The sequence below is a fragment of the Colossoma macropomum genome, unplaced genomic scaffold (assembly GCF_904425465.1).
Source record: "Colossoma macropomum unplaced genomic scaffold, Colossoma_macropomum, whole genome shotgun sequence".
Taxonomy (NCBI): domain Eukaryota; kingdom Metazoa; phylum Chordata; class Actinopteri; order Characiformes; family Serrasalmidae; genus Colossoma; species Colossoma macropomum.
Window position 1 is genome coordinate 1 of NW_023496046.1, and position 25,301 is coordinate 25,301.

General features: G+C 36.6%; 1 protein-coding gene across 1 annotated transcript; it reads left to right on the top strand.

Annotated features, from left to right (window-relative positions):
- Window positions 1-7,283: 7,283 nt before the first annotated feature.
- Window positions 7,284-24,895, top strand: LOC118804441. The gene is made up of 11 exons (XM_036564950.1): window positions 7,284-7,404; window positions 10,943-11,018; window positions 11,346-11,453; window positions 12,436-12,564; window positions 12,806-12,952; window positions 19,789-19,860; window positions 21,223-21,276; window positions 21,765-21,838; window positions 22,716-22,745; window positions 22,927-22,951; window positions 23,435-24,895. Exons 2-11 carry the CDS (start codon window positions 10,955-10,957, stop codon window positions 23,599-23,601), a joined length of 870 nt encoding a protein of 289 aa, XP_036420843.1. The 5' UTR covers window positions 7,284-7,404; window positions 10,943-10,954; the 3' UTR covers window positions 23,602-24,895.
- Window positions 24,896-25,301: the final 406 nt, after the last annotated feature.

Genomic DNA, 25,301 nt, shown 5'->3' on the forward strand with positions numbered 1-25,301 from the left:
TTAAACAAGGCAGCTGTTGTTCACTGTTCTTATCTACTGGCTAACATCAAGTTCTCTGTGATGCTAATACTTTGGCATTGGTTACCAGTCACTAACAGTCTAGCACCTGTAGCCAGCTAGCCTAGCATTACAGTTTCCTCTTAGCTAAAATGAACAAACTCTGTCAAGTTCACACTCCATATAAAAGTTATGCTTTTGTAAAAAAACTATTTTGAATTTAAGCTGTTCCAGGTCCACCAAAAACCAGCCCTTATTCTCTCACTCCATACAGAATCTCCTCCAATGTCTCATATAGTTGTTGCCAGCAGAGGTTAATTACTTAAAGATTATTTACCTGACTGTATGTCTGAGACTGCAGAACACATACCAGAACCTTGTTATAGTGTCCTATAATGTATAACAACATTCATGTTTACTTATGAACAGATATTATACTGTATTAAGAAAACTGACATTATAATGTTGTATAGTCCTGTTTTATAAAGCTGTATGCAAGTAATCATAACAATTATACAAACTAATGCCAGGCATTATAGGGCATTATGTATAACATATAACACCTCATAAATTAATTTAGAATTTATTATGTAAATGCTAAATTCTGCTATTGCCTGTTACGACCCGGTCTAGGGTCAGGCTGTAACAGAGAATGAGAGTGGGCTCTCTCCCCAGACTAGCTGCCAGACCAGACACCGGACACCATTCAAATCAGCAAACTGCAGGTTTACTGAAACTTTGGTAAAAGTGTGCAAATTTGCAAGCACCTACACTGATGGCTTCAGGGACGAGCATACCAAAATAACAAACAAAACTGCTAATGATGACAAAATCTAACTAAACCTGAAAACAAAACAAAAATACAAAGGGCTAGGCTTATCTCCCTGCTTTAAAACCAGGAGAAACAGCAGCCGAAACAAAATGGCACTCGTCCCCTACCGTCCAAGCATTCACAAAGAGTTTTACAGAGCCTAACAAAGCTTGCATGAAAGCAAAGAGTGGTGTGAAGAGTGCTGGGCCGGTCTGGAGAGGTGTTCTTCCAGGTCAAGTCAGAGGGGAGAAAGCCCTGAAAGTCTCCCAAGATAGCGGCTCCGCGACCTCTTATACCTCAGTGTGCCCCCATGTGGCCAGCCACAGACCTGCACATCATAAAAAAACAAGAGGGAAAACATAGAAAATGGCAACACAAATACGCAGAAAAGTAACTATGACTGGGGGTCATAACGCCCTAATGAGGTCTAACTATGTTAGTCTTAAGCTAATCAATGTTCACATTAACATTTTGGTGGTTCTAGATTCAACACAGACATATGCAGCTTATAAAAGACATTCAATGTTTTATTTGAAGGTTGCACAGACATTAACGTAAATGTAACCTTGTTTTTGTAACATGACAGAAAGGGCTAGATGCTCACGGTAAAAACCAAAAGATGAGGCTTTAATATCAAAGGGTTGGACAAGAATCGGGGTCAGTAAACAGGCGTGGGTCAGATCCAAAACAGCAAAAAGGTACAAAAAGGCAACCATAACCAAAGGGCAAAGACAAAAGGGAAAAAAAACAGAAATCCAGAAAACAGTCCAAACACAAAAAAGGCAATCACAAAAACACAAGAGAAACACTCAGTAGCTCTATAGGAGAAGCAATACCTAACAATCTGGCTAAGCTAAAGCCTGGGCTTTTAAACTAAACTAAACAGGTCATGTGACATGGAGCACAGGTGAAAGGAGTCAATACTTAGAAGAACTAGAGCGGTGATTGGTTGAATGAGGAAGTTCTGTCACATGATCTCCCAAGGGGTTCCGGGAGATGGAGTCCTTGTGAGAGCCAAGGCCAGAAGGATGTGTGACAGTTTTACTGTGACTCACAGTGAGTCCTGACACAGAGCCAGGGATGTGGGAAGTGGGAAGTGTGCTGCAGGAAGGAAGCTTTCAAAAATTATAATACACAGTAAATGAGCACAGTAAAGACCCTTTTCTACAGTAGCCATGCACTTCAAGTAAATGCTGTATTTTCATTACAGTGATCCGACAACTGTTAGCAGCTTTAGCAGGTATGCCACGAAAACACCCGCAGGTTGAAGTGCAAAGGTGCCACACCCACTAACTGCGCACTCGTGAGGCGCAGGATTTAATTAATGAAGCCATCAACAAGCTTAAGACTAAAGAGAAACTGAAAGTTCAGTCATCAAGACAAAGTGATTTTAATAATTAAAGTTCATTCACACCAAAACGATCCAGAGGGGTGTAATTCCGAAAAACAGAGTTAGAGTTTGTGGATCAGACTACTGGCACACACTGCGACTGCATCACATCTTCTCACACAATCACAGGGTGCATTCATAGCTTTTTGCAGCAACAAGTCATTCCTTTATAGTTTATGTTCAACTACAATTTGTCGCTACTACAAGTTCTATCTTGTGGCCAAGTTGCCGGAGTCTAACATTCACTAATCTCATTTGATTTAATAAACATATGTTTAAGCACTTCATTATACTTTCAGTTGAATTGTTCACAAAAGGAGGAGCTGAAAACAGAGTTGACATTTTATTGTGCAGCAGAGGAGTGTAGGTGGTGTGTATGAACATTACTGATCTTGTTGAGAATAAATAATTTGGCAAGACCCAAAATGTGTTATGCTGTGTTCTCAGGGTTACAACCTCCTTCCTCCTTCTGCTCCCAAACAGAACAAACATTATATGTATGAACTGTGAGGCAAAGTCTAGAGCTTCTATCTAAGCTGCATTTACTCTGCTCTACTAGCAAATTTACACCTGAATTTAAAAGAAAAATCAATTCAAAACCAGACACTGCAAACTGCTGAAACGTTAATACTTCAGGTATGAATATGTGATCATCTGCACTTTTAACATCTCCCCTTTTTGTGTAATCCTCCCACATTTTGCGCAGCCCCCTCTCAAGTGCATATGTTTTAGAGGGAGTAGAGGATTCTGCAATTTTCCATGCGCAAGGGCAGAAAACGGCATTTTAAGGCTGATGTGCCTGATGATGAAGATCACTATGCTTAATGCAAAGCATTGGCTGGAGTGGAGTAAAGCACGCCACCACAGGAGTCTGGAGCAGTGGAAACATTCTCTGGAGTAATGAATTACACTTCACTGTCTGGGAACTTAAGGATGCATAGTGCTGACGGTAACGTTTGGTGGAGGAGGGAATAATGGGCTGGGGCTGTTTTTCAGGGTTTGGGCCTCTTAGTTCCAGCGCAGTCCAGTTTGGATACAATTAGCTCCATAAAGACATGGTTTGACGAGTGTGCTGTGGAGGAACTCAACCTCACTCAACACCTCAATTTTTATATAGCAGGCCTCTATACATATTATTATCTAATTAGTACATTTAAGGATTTACTTAGTGGCAAACAAAAAAATAAATGCTTTTCACAAATGTATTATATATAGATGTAGTCACATGATATACCTTTAAAAATACATTATGAAGTTACAACTCTACAATAAGCTCTAATAATTGATTAAAGTACCAATTATACTCTTAATAATGATTAACAAAGCATTGAGGAAATCTGTATTAATCATGAAGCAGAACAATTATGAACAAGTAGTTGAAGTAAATAGTTTAAAACAGAATGTAGAAAATTACTAAGTTACTCAAGTAAGAGTAACTAGTTTATTAGAAAGTAATTGAGACATCGAGTTTTTTGCAGATCAGTGATCACAACATGAATATATCTGAATTGATGTGGCGATATCAGATTACTGTACATGACTAGATGATTATAAGGCTTCCTCATTAATCTGTTTCCAAACTGTGCATAAAATATTTTCACTAGGATTTGTGGATGTAGTAATAAATGGTGTTGATTGACAATGGTTTGTCAAAGTATTCTTGAGTCCATGTGGTGATATCCAACAGATTTGCTGCTTTTTAATGCAGTACCATCTTAGGGGTCAAAGGTCACAGGTATTCATTTGTGAATTTTGACAATTTTGGAATTTTGTTTTCAGATGCTACAATACATTCTAGATTAACTAATCTTTTGGTTTATTTCTGGCTGGTGGTAATCATGATAGTGAAGACAGAGTAGTCCAGCTTATGCATTCAGAACATAAATTAGGCTAACAATTAAACGGATTTTGTGTTGTAACGTATCATATATTAAGCTGTTCTGTGTTGTTGCAGGAGGACGTTGTTTTGGCCCCAACCAGTTCATCTTGTTAGTTATTTTAAGGGAGACATAGCTGGCTGGGAAGTTAGTTACCTACTTAGCTGTTTTGCCAAACTTAGATGCCTGCTTAGGATAAGCTAACATTTGCTAGCTAACAAGAACTGACCAATGATATTTTTTTCTGTTTATCATTTATAAATAAAAAAAAATAAATAAATAAATAATAAAATAAAAAACTTTCAAGATGCCTGAACACTTTCAAAACACACAAAATCTTATCTAGTAAAATCAGTGCAGGTATAGACTCTATTATGCAAGAAAAGAGTGTGTGAAAGATGCACTTTTCAGAGTGGTCATTCAGGATGGCTGACACCATAAACTAAAGGAATGATTCTGTGGGATGTCAGATGATCATACAGAATAAAGAAATAAAGTAAAGAAAAAAAACACATCAACCTTTATGGTCTGGCCTAGACTTGTTTGTGGCTTCTTCTGACTTAAGCGTGCTGGTCTTTACTGCCTGGCTCTCACTTGCTTGTGGCTTTTTTGACTTAAGGGTACTCACACATCTTTTTGTCAGCATTGCATCTTTGCACTGCTGTATGTCACCAGAAGAGTGTGGTTTTTTGCAACCTGTAAGTTGTTACTAGCGACAGTAAATTCAAGAGCTGAGAACGTAACAGAATGAGACTTTTGATGTTCTTGTTGTTTGTGTCTCTATGGGGTAAGAATGCTGTTACTCTGTATTATTCTCACTTTCATTTGATTGTTGTAACTTGATTAAAGTGGTACCAGCTTTCTAAGATTAAATAATTTATTTTAGCTTTATCTTAAAATTAACTTTAGTCAAAGCAGATTTTCCCTTAACATTATTTTTCCCTTGTTATTATTAGTTTCTGATTGTTAGCCCATGGCTGTTGAATGTAAGAACAAGAATTGATGAGAGTTTATTACGCTCATCAGCTGACAATTCCTAATGATCATCCTTGACCTTCCTAAAACAGTCATAACGAGTCAATTAAGGCCTAATGAGATATTTAAGTTCAGAGACTTTACAACTGGAAAAGTGCCCAACTTGCAGAGATAGTTTTTTTATTTTCACCTCAAAATTCAATAATACATGTAATCTGGCCAGGTGTGCCCAATTGTTTGCATACATATACCTATGAAACATGTTTAACCTCTGTTAAGATGGACAATACAACTTCAATGTCAAATGTGATCTAATATTACTTAAGAAGCTTATAACTTATATTTTTACTTTCAGAACCAAATGAAGAGCCTCCACGTCTGTGGCTGAAAACTCTCTTTGTCTCTTTTAATCTTCTGCTCTTCTTAACTACCATCTTTATCTGTGCATTAATAATTCAAAAGCGGATGCAAAACAATTAGCCCAGAATACTGTTAAGACAACACTCGTGCAGGGCTGCTGTACTTTGTATAAAAATCATGTTAATCATCTGATTAAGAGTTTCCTTACTTTACATGGTCCTTTTGCCCTTTACAGGTTTTTTTTTACAGATATGTAAAATGTATGTATGTATGTATGTATGTATGGACCACAGGACACTTATCCACTTCACCTTAGTCCCTCTTAAATAAGCCTGGGCCCAGAGAAGGTGGCAACATTTCTGGTTCCTGTTTATTTTTGGTAGATTTTTATTTTGCATTTGTGGAAGCATCGAAAAACTGTGTTCACAGAGCCCATGCAGTGATTTCCACTGCAGAATTGCATCTGTTTTTAATGCAGTGCCACCTGAGGGCCCAAAGATCTGACCATCCAATATTGCTTTTCAGCCTTGTCCCTTGCATACAGAGATTTTTCTGGATTGTTTGAATCTTTTAATGATATTATGTATCATAGATAATTAAATCCCCAAATCCATTTTACGTTGAGTCACATTAGTCTTGAATTGTTGCACTATTTGATCATGCAGTCTTTCACAGAGTGGTGAACCCCTCCTCATCTTTACTTCTTAAAGACTCAGCCTCTCTGGGATGCTTTTTTATACCCAATCATGTTACTGACCTGTTGCAAATCAACCTAATTAGTTGTGAAATGTTCCACCAGGTGTTTTTTTAGCATTACACAGCTGTTTTTATTTTTTCCTCCATGTTTTTTTTTAAACCTGTTTCTGGCATCAAATTAAAAATGGGCATATTTGGCAAGTACATGTGCATAAGGGGGAAAAGTGCAATCTGTGTCTTTCCATGTGCATTTTTAGGCTTGTGCACCAAGCATACATACATAAAATGTGGCCAGATTATGGTTATTTTATTTATATATAAAAATAAAATCTTTTGATCAATTCTTCATGAAACAGCCATTTACAGAAACTGTAATGTCAGAAACTGTGTGTGTATTTTTTTGTATAAAATATAACATAACATATCACAAGCCTAAGATCATTATGCGCAATGCCAAGTGTCAGCTGGAGTGGTATAATGCACACTGGACTCTGGAGCGATGGATTGATTATTCATGCTTCTTAGTCTGGAAGTCTGATAGATGAATCTGTATTTGGTGCATACCAGGAGAACTGCCTTTCCTGCTGTGAAAAGATTTTTCCACAAGAATGGAGGCTGTTATAGCCAGAAGGGCTGAGGGCAACTCCATCCTTTGGAAAAGGATGTTCAACAAGCTCATATAGGTGTGATGGTAAGGTGTCCACATACTTTTGTCCAAGTAATGTACATTTGACAACCTTTTAGATTGTTTTCTGGATTTTTTTTTCTTTTTTTTTTTTCAGTACAGGGGGTTGATAAGGCTGCCAATAGGGTACAAACTCTTTTGTGTAATCTCTAAATTTCCAACTGAACCACACATAGTAAATAATAGTTACATATTTACAGATATAGCTATGCAGTCTAATAATAATAATAATAATAATAATAATAATAATAATAATAGCCTTTAAATGTAGCTGTTGAATGTGCTGTATATAAATAAAGATATTAGTGTCAGCAATCAGGTATGAATGACACTTGTGAGAGGAATAGTGATTTTAATCTTGTTTCAGAATGTTTCATTTCACTTCTGTCACATGCTGCTTGAATGCGCACTCTGTGGTTTGGAATATCCAGGCCTTTGTTTCAGAAACATATGACTTTCTGTCATGTAGTTTCATATAGCAGGGACATTAGAGTTGGGCTCTGACTTTCGTAGTCACATATCTGTCTTTAGATGTATATTTCTGACATACATCTGGAGGCCTGATTCTGCATATCTGACATACATCTCAACTGAGCAGCTGTTGGAGACAGAGGTGAGTTTCTACATTTATACATTGTCAGTTGTCCGCATTTGGATCCAATTTGAGTGGAGATATATATATACACACACACACACACACACACACACATATATACACACACACACACACACACACACACACACACACACACACACATTTCTTTCTGAATATTGTTGTAACATTGACATTAGCAAGTGTTTCTAAGAAAAACAAACTATTTATTTATCAGTTGTTTTAATTCTCCAAATTTTGTTTCAAATTTCTCTTTGGGGCTTTGTTGCTGCTAATTTGACAGTTGGCACCCATATTCTCTTAGGATATCATGATAAAGCAGAATATTCTAATGCATACTAAAGTACTAGAATCTTATGGACCTCACTGCAATACATATTGATGTCGCCAGTAAATGCAGCGGTATTTTTTTGTTCTGTTAATTTCAGTGTGCTAGTTGTGATATTTAAACTAGTTTTCCAGACAGTCTTTATATCAGGCTTGGAGACTGTTAGCAGAACCATTGTCAGTGGTGTCCAGTTGTGTCCAGATCACCAGTTCTAGATGATAATAAATACTGGAACAAAATAATCAACGTAAAATGAGAACACTTAAATGTTAGCACAAAATGAGTGAATGGTGTTGTATGATGAGGGTATCATCGTTTGAGCTACTTTACCATTTATTTAAATATATCTTCTCCTTCTGATGACCATAGTTTGTTAAATGATAGCTGAAACTATACTACTATACAATTGTTAATTATTTACTGTGTGACATACAAATAATTGAATGCTTTTCATAAATCTGTTACATTCAAGTGTAGTAAGTAACAAAATACCTTTATAAATATGTTCTAACAGTTTAGAAATGTTTAGCCTCTACAGCCAAATGCATCATTTATTGAGTATGAATGTGTCTGAGTCCCAGATAAGTATTTCTTAGCTGTATTTTGCACCGTGGTGGTGCAGGATCCAGTATTTCTGCATAGTGCACTATGTAGGGAGCAGGGAGCCATTTGAGAGTCAGCCCAGTGTGAAAAAAGGGTACCACTGAATTGTTGCTAAATAAGACTTGCAGTGGTAATTTGGTGAAAAAGTACTTATAAATTGAAAGTTTTTGCATTAACCCTCTATTGCATGATGTTGCCACAGGGCAACAAACTCATCTTCCTCACTTTACAATGACATTATACATATTTAAAGACAATGATAGGGTTAACAATAAAGGGAAGTGTTTTAGTAAGTCATACGGTCTCTTAATGGGCACATTTAAACCTCTTTTTAAACATTCAGTATCAACTTTTTGTTATGAAAATTTGCAGAAATATGTTGCCATAGAAGCAACATTGTGACAGTGGAATGGAACAAAGCTCTATATTATTTTTCCCCCCACTGTTGCACAATGTTGCCTCAAGGCAACATACTCCAAAAGGAGCACTGCACACATTTTTTTTTAATTTAAAAATTGGGTCCGAAAAAATAAAATCAAGGACCATTTTATGCAAGGAAAGTGAATTGAATATATATATATATATATATATATATATATATATATATATATATATATATATATATATATATATAGATAGATAGATAGATAGATAGATAAATATATATATATTTTTTTTAATTGCTCTCGTAGTGCGTGCAGTAGAGGGTTATACAGTGGTGTGTTATCATACGTTCATTGTTCTACAACAAAAAGTTACAAAGTTGGAATACTTGTTTAAGTTGATTATTGTTAATATTATTATTAATTCCTGAAAAATTGTGTTTCATTACATTTTTGTTGGCTGCCATTTTATGAAAGCAGTAAATCACTTGAGGCCATCCGTTATTGTCAATTTATCACTTCGCATCATGCCTAAGAACACTTCCCCATGATGAAATCACAGCATGGCCTCTTTTGGCTTATTGCTTTAATAAACGAAACTTAAAATAAATTATACAATTACTAAGCATTTGTTCATAAGGATTATGAATTGTTTTTATGCAACTTAATAGTCCAAGTTAAATTATTTGAGTAAGGAGCATCAAATAATTAAATTACTAACCAGGGTGGAAAGAGTACTGACAATCCATACTTAAGTAAAAGTATGGTTGCTGTAGTAATAATTTACTTCAGTACAAGTATTAATAAAAGAAATTACTCATGTAAGGGTAATAAGTAGTTTATTGGGAGTTATTGAGTTGCTTTCTTGTAGATCAGTGATCACATCATGAAAATATGTCCTCAATTGACTCTGCAACATCAGAAAAATCTATGCCGGCAAAACTCCAGTGAAACATGAGAAAAAAAAGGAGTCCTGAAACTGATCAATGTGCTCCACTAGTGCACATTTACACATATTTCTGTGAACTGTGTAAAGAAAAAGGTGTATATTAAACTATATGCACTTCATGATTAGACAATTATATAAGGCTTCCCAGTTTATCTGCTTCCTGTATAAGCCTGTATAAAAAGACTACATGACTGACGCTCTGATGTCTCTGATAGTGTCTTACTTGTGTGAGATGACCCCTGTGTACTGTGTGCACGCAACAAATGAACTCCACCATACTTTGATCAGATTATTGTTTAGACCAATAACGTCTAAAAAACAACCAAAAGTGAAAAACAAATCTGAGCATGACAGAATTATTATACAGCCATTTACATCCAAAACACTAAGTTATTTTATACAGGTAAACCGTCCAGTTTGACTCCTGTGTTTACTACACTAGCTAGACAGGCACTTAAAATAAAATCCTTTTTTTATTTTAATTTCAACAAATAGCCCCTATTTTATTCTAAAACAGAAGAGTAAGAAGAAAATAGTAAACACTGTACCTGTTTAGCTAGGATTAGGTAGCTAGTTAGCTGCGCCCTCAGGCTGAAGTTGAGTTGTGAAAGTGCAGATCTCAGCAGGTTTCAGGCTGATTGACAGGCTGTTTGACAGCTCATAATAACCCCACTTTCTTTAGTTGATTTGAAAAGGAATGAAGATGGCTGTTTGGATAAAGTTAGTCATGTGTTCTGATAACTTGCCATCTCTCTAGTCTTTTTGTGGCTGGAAGCTGCTCTGTTTTTTGATTGGCTTTGAGAACTGAATATTTAAAATTTAACCATGCTAATCGGTTAATAAGCTGATATGCTCAAAATTAAATGTTTTACTGTAACAGTAAAAGTACTATGATTTAATTCTACTCCAAAAAGTACCATTTCGGGGAAATATGTACTCAAGTACAGTAATGAGAGTAAAGGTAATTTTAAAAGGAAATAGTTATACAGTTCTTAACAGTCATTAACAGTCTATAAGATAATGATTACGGTTTATTAGAGCTTGTGTTTATAAACGGTTAACAACTGTTGTTCTAGCATGAATATGCTACTGCAGTATAACTGATGCTGATTTTATTAATTAAAGCCATTCAGGTTCTGAAAAAGAAGACCAAGCAAGGCTAATAAAATCATTTTTTTTTATACTTGTGGTTTGATTCTAAGCAGTAATACGTCAAGACTCATTTTGTATTACTTATGATTACCTTCTGTTCATCTTCTTTCTTTTTTGCTGTAGATAATCTAGATAATGGATTTGCTGCTGTGTTTGACATCAATGCTGCTCCAGGTCAAGTTTTTGCCTGTAGAGTCTGGTAAGCCAGAATTCATGTTCACTTCTAATGAACTCTTCAGTTGTTGGTCTTGCTCTTATATTCTGAATTTTGAGTGAACTGATAGTAGCCATCAGATTCGTAGGGCAAAGAAGCACATCTTAAGGCTTGGATTCTGTACAAGAATTGTCATGTTATTAACTGGGGACACTATTATTCTTTCTTCATAATTTAGATTTCAACAGTTACAAAATTTATCCGGTTTTGTTTATATGAGTGCAAAAATATGCAATACAGCCTTCAACAGAGAGTCCTTCCTCACTGGTACAACTGTGATCCCACCACATTTAAACCTATACAGTGTTTTAGTTTTTCAACAGGTACAAATAAAATGTGATGTTCAGAACAACATAACAACGGCAGCATGTCTCGACCCAGATTTCTGCACATGGAAGATTGACTTGATGACATGTGATAGTGAGTCTGAGTCACTGTTTTCACTTCTCCTTTGTGTTAGTTAACGTCTGCAAGCTTGACAGCTAGCACGTTATTATGCATTACAAATTTCAACGCCTTGTTACAAATATTCATGTTAGAAGCTTTTTTTGTCATACCAACAGTAATGCATGTTTCTGTAATACTTTGAGTGATCCTTTGTAGGTGATAAACTCTTGATAGAATATCAGTAACATTTCAACAGCAGATCGTATGAAGTGGCGGTAATGCATTAAAGTAAATGTCTTGATGTACGGTTGATAGATTACTTGTGTTAAGTTAATATTGTTGATATGTTACATGAAGTAGACTTAATATACTACTTCAATTAAACAAAATCTAACCTTACCCAAAACCTAACCCTCATCCTGGACCTCACCCTAACTCTCATATTAATCTCAACCCAAAACCTATTCATAACCCTGGCCCTAATCCTAACCCTAAACTCAAGCTCAACCCAAAACCTAACTCTAACCCTGATCCTGACTCTAATTCTAACCTTAAGATCAAGCGCAGCCCAAAACCTAATCCAGTGAAACAGGTACTGAGTGGTGTCAGTGTGTCTATAACAGCTGGTTGAGGATGTTGAGATGGTCTGTATTAAACCTGTTACATGTTCAGTTCCTCTCAGGTTAAACATCTACAGATATGAAGTTGGACACCAAATAAAGCACCCAACTCAATTCAGCAGATTTTATATGAATTTTATTTACATGGTTAATTAAACATCTCTTGATAATCTACTGAATGTATTCACTGCTGCTACATCATTGATATAGTTTATTGATCCCAAAGGAAATTTAGCCATCGTTATGTTACGTTACTGACAGACTGTTGAGTGTTTATTTCATCTAAAAAGGTCCATTCAGAATAAAGTGTCATGTTCATGTTTCTATAATGCTCAATGTTAGAGACTCAGTATAACAGAATCTGATGTCTGAGCTTCACATTTCTTATTTCCCAGCTTTACAGATGCACTGCATTAGAAATGATGTCCTACAGACTGTGAGCTTCTGTAACTCAAGTAAAGAATGTGGATTCGATGGCTTTCCTGATCAAGTACTTGGTCATCTAGAATGCGAAATCACAAAAGGTTTGTAGAAATATTTACTTAATTTAAAGCACAACTACAGTACTGTACAATCAGCAGATCAAACTGACCATGTTTGTATGTTTATCTGGAAATAAAGCGAGGAACATACAAACTTCAGTTCCAAAAAAGTTGGGGCAGTATGTGAAATGCAAATCTTGGCCAGGATAAATGTAATTTTAGTTCATTTGAAGCAACATCTTTTCATGTTGTGCTCTTTCTCACTCTTTTTTCCTTGCTGGAGAAAATGAAATGGATGAAATTGATTGCAGTGTTGATGTGAAATGTGAACATGAAATGCACATCTGCGCTACACCGAAATCTTGTAGATGGGCTCCCAATCAGCTTTTTAAGGACGTTGGTAGTTCACGGTGTGTTCTTAAACATGATGGTAGGTTTCGTTTCTTCTTCTTCTTCTTCTTCTTCTTCATGATTATCAATATTTATTTTATTGCTTTATTTAAAGGGAAATTCCATATTGTTTTTGCGAATATTTTTCTAACTCAGCTGATAAGATCTAAATCAATCAGAGTGTTTGAGTGAAATGTGCATTTGTAGAGAAACTTACCAAGTCAGAATTGTTCACAGTGGTGGCGATAGGAACATATGACAGTGGTGATAGTTTACAGATGTGAAACTCACTGGGTATGACTTTGTTTGCATCTCAAAGACTAAACATACAGTATTTTTTGAAAAATAAGTAGAATTCTCCTTTTATGCATATAAAAACTACCTTATAGAAAGTTATGGAAAATTTGTCTGATGCTTGAGACATTGTTTTATGTTTGTTTTAGCCCAACATATTAATTTATTCAATTTTTAAATAAATAAATTTAATTTTTGTTCTTTAATTTTTTAATTGTTCTGGAGAGGGAGACCCAAGACCGAAGTGCAGAGAGGAAAACCCCTAAGAAATGAATCTAATGAGGTGATGGCGTGTGAATTGAGTGCTTATGCACGGTGGGGTTGAGGTGGCCCCGAGCCAGGCTCGAACTGCCGATGTACTGATTGCACATGTACAGAGTGCTCAAACAAAGTCTGAGACAGAAAAAGCGAAATAAAAGATAATCAGAAAACAGAAATCACTTTCTCTGTAATTATTAGAGGAAGCTCAGCTTTATGTTTCACCTGTTTGCTCTTCGGGGAGCAAACACTTTTGTATGGCTTGGAGCCATTTCTTGTTTAAGCCTTCTTTTGGGGTTTTTAAGTAGCTTTGGGGCAATTTTTCTTATTTGGTTTTTCCAGCTCTCTTTTCTTTCCTTTTCTTTTTATTTAAATACTCATGTGGGCTAGGTACCATAGCGGTCACCCTTCTACAAAGGTGTGACTAAGGGCTGCTGTTTGCCACGGCCTTAAGTAGAGGAGGCCACAGGTGTGCCAGGTTGGGCCTAATCAGCCCGAGGGCTTCTGGAGATTGGAGTTTCCTGAACTTGCAGCGCCTCACCACTGTTGCCCTCTGCTGGTGGCTGGTAGCACAAGCTGGACCCTTATATTACATTGTGGTCAAAAGGGACATGCAGGATGTCGTTAGGCAAAAATAGGACCAAAAAATATACCTCCAAACACAACACTTTTCACCACTAAAATAAATGCATGTTTACATTTTTTTTTCCTCTAAAATGCACCATTTCATTTTTAAGCACTATGAACAACTTGGTGAATAAGTATGCAGAAAATTTGAAAAAACAGTGGACTCTCCCTTTAAGAAACCAAATAATGGATTGGGGGTATGTTACCACTGAATTACAGAATTTGCTGAGTGGTTCATCATGAACACATATATGAATGCACATTCACATTATCTTATGGTCATGTATACAATCACTTTAAGGTGACCATAATCTCAAAAAAGTACACTGGGAAGACAGCACAAACCAGACTGTGCAAAGCAAATGTCAACATGACAGCAAAGCTAAATCCCAGACATTTTAGTCAGTTTAGAAATTGTGGCGGGACGTATATTTTAGGTCCTAAAAACAGGACTTGTCCTTGTAAAAGAGGACGTTTTGATCACATTGAACTACATAATAACCTCTCTGTCACTGAGTAAATTCTGAGACTGAAATAAGGTTCTGTTTTACATGGTTCTGAGAAACACTGAAGCAGCCCTACCAGGTTATAATCTATACAGAGGTGGTGGAGTGGCTATTTACATCAAATTCTTAATTCATTATCTAAAGAAAAATGTTTTGAGCTTTTAGCCTTAAAAGGTGTGCACAGGACATAATAACAGCTTTGTGGTAGCTGGGATCTATAGACCTGCTTCTGCACCCTCTCATACTGTAGATGAATTACCTGAACTTTTAAATCCATACCTCAACTCAGAAATGCTGATCCTATATGATTTTAATCTGAACTGGTTAACTAATGCATCAGATCACTTGAAGGAAGTATGTGGAAATCTGTCACTAATGCATCTAATTACAGAACCAACACAACCTAACTTGCATGACCCCAATATGTCAACACTTATAGATTTAATTTTATCCAACACACCTGATAAAATGACTTTTTACGACCTGGCACTCAGTGAAATCCACTACACTTCTGAAATCCCAGATATTGATTTAACCATTTTTGCAAAACTCAGAGCTACTTCCAATAACAAAGGGGGTCCCTCAAGGTTCAATCCTAGGACCAGAATTATTTAATATTTATGTTGATGACATTGACAAGCACACCCCCTATAAAAAAAACATGAGAATTAGAGACAGATCAAACCCCTGGTTCAATTCAGAAATATCTTCCTAATCTAAAGCAGAATTCTACCTCCAGACATTTACAACCTCAGCTACCAATTCCTCTAAATTCTGGAAGACAATTAATTTGCTCAATAACAAATCAATGCCCGTTCCAAATCATATTGTAATTAACTATAAACGGTTTACTAATCAGATAGAAATTTACCAAGCATTTAATACTCAATTTGCAGCTGCTGGACATTTATTCGATAATAGTAACATGGAAGCACCGCTCAATGAAATAGATACACCCTCTGCTGTAAGACATGGTCTCTTTACAATTCACCCTTTCTCTCCTCACTTAGCGGCCAAAGCACTTAACAGCATCAACACTAAAAAAAGTACAGGACACTTTGGACCCCTTTTTTTTCTAAGGCTTGTGACCCTGGTTATTTTAGAACATATTACATATATTTTTAATTTATTTTATCAAGCAAAATTCCCAGCATCTGGAAGCCAGTACATACAGCTCTACTTCACAAACGTGGTAATGCCTCTGATCTTAATAACTATAGACCCATCTCAAAATGGTCATGCTTAGCCAAGATCTTAGAAAGCTTAGTGAATGATCAACTCAAGACATTTCTGCATAGAAATTCAATCTTATCAGACTACCAATCTGGTTTCAGAGAAAAGCACAGCACAATATCTGAGGCTACTCTCATCTTAGATGATATTTTCAGTGATAAAAAGAAACAATGTACAGCCATTTTCATTGATCTCTCTAAAGCCTCTGATACAGTTGATCATTCCCTACTCTTAGATCATATATATCTCAGGGGCACTGCTAACTGGATTAGAAACTCTCTCTGATCTCTCTGATAGACAGCAATGTGTGGCCCTTGGACAAAGTAAATCAGAGCTACTTCCAGTAACAAAGGGGGTCCCTCAAGGTTCAATCCTTTGACCAGAATTATTTAATACTGATATTAATGACATTGTCACCTCAGTTGTTGACTGCAAAGTACACTTATATGCTGATGACACTGTCTTGCTCATCTGACTCTATTGGCATTGCAGTGGATAAACTGCAGCGTTCTTTTAATGTCTTACGGTTGGCTTTTTACAACAATAAACTAGTCTTAAATGTTGAAAAAACTAAATTCATGCTGTTTTCCAGAGCCTCTAACATTGATTTTAGCACTTTTAAAATCACAACCCTGAAGGGATCTGCCATTGAAAGAGTTTGTTGAGTACAAAGCCTTGGCATATGGCTAGATGACAAATGCACTTTTAAACAACATGTTAACAAACTTACATATAAACTGAAACAAAAACTTGGCTCCCTATATCATAAAAAAGTTTCCCAAAGCACACAAGGATCAAGATCGTTGAAGCGACATTATTGCCTGTTCTGGATTATGGTGATGTGCTATACAGATATGCACCTGTAACTACTTTGAAATCTCTAGACTCTGTATATCAGGCTGCCTTAAGATTTATTACTGTTGACCCCAACAACACCCATCATTGTATAGCAAGCAGCAAGCAAAGTTTATTTATATAGCACTTTTTACAACAGGTGTTGTCACAAAGCAGCTTTACAGAAAAATCAGCATTACAGAAAAGAAAAGAAAATCAGCTTTACATAAAAAGAAAAATCTGGGTCCAAGCCCCTATGAGCATCGCCAATGGCGACAGTGGCAAGGAAAAACTCCCTAAGAGCAAGAGGAAGAAACCTGAAAGAAGGGGAACCCATCCTCCTCTGGTCGACACCGGATAGCAAACATTGTTATTATAAAGTATTATAGTACAAAATGGGGAAAACAGGTGAAGCAATGGTTAATTAGATTAGTTTTAGTTTATGCAGCAGCAGCAGCATCGTCAGTTCATGAGGGTGAGGATTACACAGCATTGTACAGCATGAAGCTCGATGGTGGTCAAGCCAGTCCAGAAGGCTGGCGAGCAGTGGCCACTCAATCAAGGCAGAAGAGGCAACAGCATCAGACATGCAGGATGGGCAGCTGTTCAACTCGGCAAAGAAAGTATAAACACACAGAGAGTCAGTTCTGTAATAAGTGACTGATCACAGATTACAGTATTAACAGAGCAGCAGAGACTCTGGCAGGTCTAGATCTTACAGGGAAAACTAATTACCAAAGGCTTGACTATACAAGTAAGTTTTTAGCCTAGACTTAAAGACTGAGGCTGTGTCTGAGTCCTGAACATTAATAGGAAGATTATTCCAAAGTTGAGGGGCTTTGTATGAGAAGGCTCTCCCCCCTGATGTTCTTTATTAATTGTAGGTACTAGTAGTAGGCCAGCACCTTGTGGCATTGTATACTATATGAAAAGGTTGGCTGGTCATCTCTGTCTGTGCGTTGGTAGACACACCGGCTTCTTTTTATCTATAAAGCACTTACTGGCCATCTGCCATCGTACGCCACAGAACTGCGCAGTGTAAATAATGCAGTTGATCAGACTCGTTCCAGTCATTAAACCTTCAGGTGCTGAGAGCTTTTACTGAACTGGGAAAATCTGCCTTTAGCTGTAGCACCAGTGAGATGGAATTCATTACAGGAAACTCTAAAACTTCACTCTCTGGTGTCACATGAATATTCTAAACTTTTAAGTCTCTAACCACCTCCAATCAGCCTGCAGCTGCTTTATTTGATTTTACTTAACTTTTAATGATTTTCAATGATGATTTTCATATTTTGGCTATGAATATGATGTTTTAGTTATGTCTCGGCTATTGTTTTACTTTTTTTTATTATTATAACTTTTGATTTCTTTTTACTACCCAACTTCTCAGTCCCTGATTTCTGTACTGCTCGGCTGCATTGTAAATGAGGGTCTTCCTCAGTGTATTCAGGGTTTACATAAAGGTTGATTGATGATTGATTGGTAATTAAATCTATTCTGCTCTCCAGTGAAACCAGTCTTGAAGTGGCAGATATGAACTCATAATGAGAAGACGTAGCTGAGTTGTTAAACTTTTGGTGCTGGACTGCAGCAACATCCACCGCTAACAACGGAATATCCCCTCTAAAACCCACCCCCCAAATTTATCTTTTAACACTGAGAGAATAAGCAATAACTCAAGCAAAACAAGCTAGCACAAAATTTCTTATGGTTCTCACCAGATTTCATTTCAAAATCACACTCGGCACCACGAGGCTACAGTGAAGCATGCATTAGTGATATACAGTCATATGCAAAAGTTTGGGCACCCCTTTTAATAAAAGGACTTGTAGGCAGGCGGCATGTGTGAAGTAACTTTATTCCAAGACTCATTAGTCACAGGCAGGGGTCAGAAAACAGGCAGGCTAGCACACACTGGGCAAGTCCATTATATGGAAACAGGTTACAAGGCAAAGCTTAAAGAACAAAGACACCAGTAACCACACTGCTGTAAACACAGCTAGGTAACACTGACCTCACCGATAGAGAAGTGACATCAAAAGACTGAAATGGTAATGATGAATTGAAAAACTGGAAGAACAGGCCAAGAGAGCTTTTCAAGCCATTTTATTAAAACCAACCACAATAAAATGGTGTGCTATGATATCTAGTACCACATTGGAAGAGTCAAACTGTGGATGGCAAAGAAAAGAACAAAGAACCTAACCATGCTTGCCTGCTCTGAAACAAAAAGGCAACAAAAGCTAAATACTCTACTCATCCCTGGCCAGTTATTAAAAGTTTATATGGCAGTGCCTGCCCTCTGACCAAGGGAATTAGACAGAGTGTACTATATGGTGCGAATGTATAGGCGTGCCCTTCTTAGCTATTTTAACCCCAGGTGGTACAATTAATCAGTCTCTTGTAAGACAAAGTTAAAAGTGTGCAGGTAAAATACCAAAACTAAAGCACTTCCCATAACAGGAGACTCTCCTGCTCCACGTTAAAAGACGTACTGGTAAAATACCTAAAACACCAGCAAACGCCCAACACAAGAGATGAAAACCACAACCTAAAACACAGCACACATGATCAGTCCTCTCTCTCTTCAGCCACCTTAAAGGCCTCCTTTTAAGGCTTAGGCTCCTCCCCCAACAACACCAGCCCAGGACTCTGATTGGTCAGAGGTCCTCCTCACATGACTGATGGCAAAGCAGTAAAGGGAGAGACTGGGAGAGACACAAAAAAAAATAAAAAATAAAAATGTGCTTACAAGTAACAATGGAAGTGTCCATAAACTCCATAAACTATCCATAACATATCCATGTCCAGTATGTTCAAATTCAGAAATAAATAAATAGAAAGAAATGATGCACTAAATAATTTGCTGAAAAATAGAATATTATGCTTGTTCCCTGTAGAGGATGTGTTAACTTACTTTCACTTAGAAAACCAGCAAAACATGTGCTTTTACTGGAGGTGTTCAAATTTTAGCATATGACTATCACATTAGTAGGTAGAGATGTCACTCAGTGGCAGCTGAATCTTTGACAGCTCTAGTCTTGTCCTGTAAATCACAAATTTATTTGAAATGTTCAAATTGTTTAAAAGTAAACATTCTGTCTTCCCTCATTTCTATAAGTGAGCAGATGCATCAGAGCAAATCCTAAATGGAACCTGACAGAACACCTGAACTGCACAATGATGTATGAAGGTATGTATGCTAATAAGTTAGACTAGATCAAAATTAGATATATTTACCACAAAACAGATGTCATTTGTGCAGATCCAGTTCAGCACTGCATATACACTGTCTCACACAAACACACACTAGCAAACATCCATGTCTGTATAACGGGGTGTCCGGTCTTACCTGCAAAAGGCCAGTGTGGCTGCAGGTTTTCATTCCAACAATGCACAATTCATCAACTTTGGACTTTGTCTTTCTTCCTTCACATGCCATGTTTACTTGCTCCTTTCTTGTGTTTGTTTTTGTTCCCCGAGGCCCACTCATAAGATTTCTGTGTTTTATGTACCAAAAATGGTCAAAATTCATGTTTCCATGAACATCAGTCCAACCTCTCTTAATTAGCTTTAAACAAGCTGTTTTTGTCTTTGTGCCTTTAAGGCTGGTATATGCAGTTTTTCTGTGTTCTGATTGGCTGCCTTGTATCATGTCTCACTCAAAAAGCAGTTTAGGCCCCAAAACCTCCTTAGAACTTAGAAACCACTGTAGGCAGAATTGAACGATGTACGTAAATGAGTTGGTTTTCATGAAATCACAAGAACAATGAATTCAAAACAGGCTGGCTATTTGCAAGTTCCGTACACGGACTGGCGTGAACAGGAACGCTGGGTTTTCCACATGGCCTTTAAAATTTTGTAGACTGTACAAACCAAAAACCTCTAATGAGCAAAACTTCTCAAAAGTTTTCCTGTTATTAAAGAGAACAGAGAAAGAACTGACCACTTCATACAGAAGTGAGAGAGACTGTGAACATTTTAGTAACACTCAGTATTTCATACTTTTACTTGCTGCAGCGCCCTCCGGGGAGAAAACTGTTGGCTATTTTTTTTAATGCAGCTTTAAGGCACATGTAAGAGAACGTAAGGGGGAACAACCACTTTCCTCAAGGGTCTGGTTTAAAAATATTCCCCTAAAGCAATCTCAGTGTAAGAGGTTGCCTAAAAGTTACTGAGTGAAATGATCCTGCACAGGCAATTTATCAGCATCATTACTGTACTTTAAATCCCCTCCAGTTTGAACCCCATTGATGCTGTAGCCATCTATAACTGGGATCCCAAGAAAATAAAATATATGATGGGACTGAGTGATGAGGAGAGTCTCAGCTAGTGAAGCAACCGACTAAAAACCAAACTAAGAAGTTTGAATTGAGTGAACTATAATGTCCTCAAGCTGAGTTAAACCAAGAAGAGCAGTGTAATCAGTTACCTTATATTGTTAAGATGGACTGATTTTCTTTTTAACCCAAGCATTCCAGTGACCCCTGAAGTGTCCACAAAGTAATATATTATTCATATTTAATGTCCTTCATCAGTGTTTACTTTTTTCTAGGCACAGTGGACAACATTCATGGTGATACATCTGTTAATTTGTGCAGTAAAACAGGTTTGTATAAATATGCAAAAGGTAAACACTGGTAGACAGGCTTGCTTTCCTGCTGAGTGATACTCATTAGTGCAGTGGTCACCAAGCCTGGCCGTGGAGATCCACTTTCCTGCAGAGTCTAGTTGCAACCACAGGTGGTCCAGCTGGTTAACGTCTTCAGAAGTCATTGACTGGCTGGCTCAGATGCATTGGTTGGAGCTAACTCTGCAAGAAAGTAGATCTCCAGATGGAGGGTTGGTGACAACTTCATTAGCGAGAACTGGGTCCTTGAATATAAAATCTTAAGCCTTAAAACAGTGACTGCTTCATTACTATCTTTCCATGAATCTGCATTTCTCATATTGTTTTAAGAAAAAAAAATGATATTCTCTACTTTATCTTAACAACTTTATTGATTTTAACAATCTGTGCTAGTGCATACTCATCAACATAACTAAGAAATGATGTCACTTTTTTTGATTAATCATCTGTATTCTGTTTTCTTTCAGAGGCATTAGGAGGAGGACTTATCACAAGCATTGCATTTAATGTAATATTTATTATTGTGGTAGTGATTTTAGCAGTAAGTAGATCAATTTTAATATGCTTTAAATAATATTATACAGTGATATTCATCACTGTAATGGAAAAAGAAAGCCTGCATCCCTGACAATACTAAACGCATCTAAATGGGGCAGAATACTAAGAATCATTCTGTATACAGAAAGTCTTTACAATCAGGAAATATACAGCTGTATGCAAAAGTTTGGGCACGCTAGAACAAATTACTTATTTTGTTGTATTTTAAAGTGAAAAGAGGTTAACACAACTGCAGCAGCAAACTATTTTAAAAATTGAATTATTATGCAAATATTAATGCACAGTTACTTCATATTAGATGAACGTAAAAAGAAAAAAATATGACATGGGCAAAAGTTTGGTCATCCTTCCAGTTGTAAAATCTCAAAACTTTACCAACTCTATACGTCTTAATTGACTCTTTAGAACTGGGCTAGGCAGGTAAAGAATCATTAGGTATTGTGAGCTGATGATAATAAATTCTCTGACTCTTTAAACCTTTTGCTAACACTCAACAACTATGAACTTCTCTAAACAGCTGACTGAAGTTAGAGGTAAAGTTTACTTCTTTTCACTTCAAAAATAAAACAAAATAGGTATTTTGGCCAGGGGGGCCCAAACGTTTGTATACAACTGTAGCTGGGTACTTATTGTATTTTTCACTTACTGTTTCATTTTGATAAGTACACTAAGAATTTAAATATAGTAATAAATAAGCAACGGTGACACATTTTTGCTAATGATGCTCTTTTCATGTACTAACATTAGTATTAATGAAGTTAAAACATCTTTGCCAACAGGCTGCAAACATGAAATGAGCATTACAGTCTGATTAAAAAAAATCACTAATGAAGCCATTGATGGATGTTATTTATTTACAGGTTCTGTTGATAAGCACTTGCAAAAAATTAGTAAGTACTGGATCCTTGGTGTCTGATTATTTCCTATCGATAATATTTCCATCAAACATTCTGAGTAAAGCAATATTTACTTGAGATTTTCCAAGATATGCTCTAAATATTTTCATTATTTTATTTACATTTGCAAACCTACATCTGTACCGAATTTCAAATTTAATCTCTTTATTTCTAGAACACTTACAGACGAGCTAATGAAGGTATGAACACTAAAACAGATCTTTTTGTTTGTTTCATACCATAAACAATATAATGAAATACATACACAAGGGCTTATTTGATAACACTTATTTATTTTACAAAACTTTTCACTATTTGTAGAAATTAATGAAAATTAATGCTATACAGCAAACTGTCCAGGAAAACCTTTAACCTCAAAAAAGGCCTTCATTGTATAAAATTGCAAATAATATTTTTAGGGCCTGTAATTCATCTACGCAGCCTTAGATCAACATGGAACTGTTCTGATATAAAAGCCTTTATTTATCATGTTCGATGTGTTTTTGTTGTGCATTTCTTGATACATAAGCGAAGAGAAATGCTCATGATTTATTTAGAACAAATTTTATTACATACGTGTATACTGAATGTTATGAATGCTTTAATCTTTCTCCTGTAGAGCTACATTTTTGGAGATTATGTGTTTTTGCATTATTGTCTTTTCTGTTTTGTTTATTTAACAGAGCACTCACAGACAGGGAATCAAGGGAATCATGAACCAATTCCTCTGGAGGATCAAGAGAGCAATGGCAATGCCAGCCCTCAAACTCCATCACAAGAAGCAGCAACAGCATCACAAGACGGAGCTGCACAAGACGCAGCATCACAAGATGAAGCGCCAGATGTCTGACTGACCGAAGATGAAGAAAAATCCCATTAATCAAAAGCAAAGATTAATCACCCTTTTCACTCTCTGTGATCTCCAGCAAAAATCACCAAATACCAACAAATGCCTACGTTTCCGTTTTTTCCTTCTGTTGGTGTTTTCAGCTGCCCTCTCACCTTTTAAACCTGGTCCTTTCTGTTTCTAACTGTGTACTCAGGCTCCCGCACAGATAGACGCCAAGAGGGGCTTGAGCTTGCATTCTTGAAAATCTTAAGATATGTCTGCTATATGACAGTCATTATTAATCTTGACTAATGCAGATAGAAACCAGCTGTACAGGACTGTGGGTGGGAGCAGGACAAAGTGCAGACTTTCTGCAGGATCAGGGTGAAATTATGTGGAAGCAGGACTAAAAGATCTGTCCGCAGAGCTCTACCCTCTTGGTCAGTCTGTATAATAACTGTATTTTATATGGACATTTTGCATAATCGGCTCAGCTGAAGGTGACCTTCCCTGGGAATAGAGCTTGTGGGTCAGCTCAGGTGCTTCATTGTTTTTGGGCACCTCCTCTGGTGCATAACTGTCCACATGTGGAGATTTCACCCCAGTAACTCTGACCTGTCACACATGCATGCATGCATGCATCACCCCAGTGAGCCCAATGATAATGCACCAATAGCAGCACCACATTTCATAATATAGGTACCTTGAACAACAACAAAATGAGGTTGGCAAGAACAGAGTTCTTAAAAAACAGGCATTTATGCTGTGTTGTGTTAAACACAATTATAACTCATCAGTTTGTAGCAGTTAATGTAGTGGGAAATGTTGAAGCTTTATATGCTGGAGGTTAAGGTTCAAATCTCAATTTTTGGCTGCCTTGTAAAACTCTTAATGCTACATTTGTTGTCCTCTGAAGCAGATTTACTTATTATTTCTGGCGTATTATATTTTATCTATGTCTTATTTACGTATGTCACAATAATCACATGCTTTCTTGACAAGTAATAACTCATTCTTTTCACTTCAAGTCTTAACAAAAAACATGATACAAATATTTGATATAATATAAATTTAAAATACGAATATGCAATCCAATAAAAGTGAAAAAATGGATTTAATGAATTAAATATTTAGAGCTGACAAATGAGGATAATAATATTGCATGAATGCTAATTTGAAGCACATCTATTTATATATTTAACCATCCATCTGTCCAACCATCTGAGCCTTGTATGGACACTTTCAGATTGTTTAATTTTACGTTTCAACCCACCACAGGCTGACATAGAGAGAGCTGCACTTCCAGGTATTAACCACTAGAGGGCAGTCACATGCTACAGAAATGCACAAACTCCTGAAAAAGATCTTTCTTCAGGAGTTCTTTAGTAAGGAAAATGGTTCTATATAGAACCATGAACACTCAAAGAGCCCTTTGCATGATTAACGGGTTCTTTGCATCATGAAAGAGCTCTTCAGATTGATGGAGAATGTGCTGTAGATGGTTTTATAAAGAGCCTTTCTTGAAAAGGGTTCTGCTATTGTTAATTGATGCCAAGCTTTTATCAACAGAAAAACCCCTTTGGGTGCCATATAGAACCCTTTAAGTGTTCATGGTTCTATATAGAACCATTTTCTTTACTAAAGAGCCCTTGAAGAACCTTCTTTTTTAAGAGTGTACAATGCACAAAATTATATGAGGGGTGTTTCTATTCACTACCATT

Coding starts and splice junctions, on each gene's coding strand:
- LOC118804441 (XM_036564950.1), top strand. CDS start 10,955: ATGGATTTGCTGCTGTGTTTGACATCAATGCTGCTCCAGGTCAAGTTT. Junction 11,019..11,345: donor GTTTTTGCCTGTAGAGTCTG/GTAAGCCAGAAT, acceptor ACAGTGTTTTAG/TTTTTCAACAGGTACAAATA. Junction 19,861..21,222: donor CTGCACAATGATGTATGAAG/GTATGTATGCTA, acceptor ACTTTTTTCTAG/GCACAGTGGACAACATTCAT.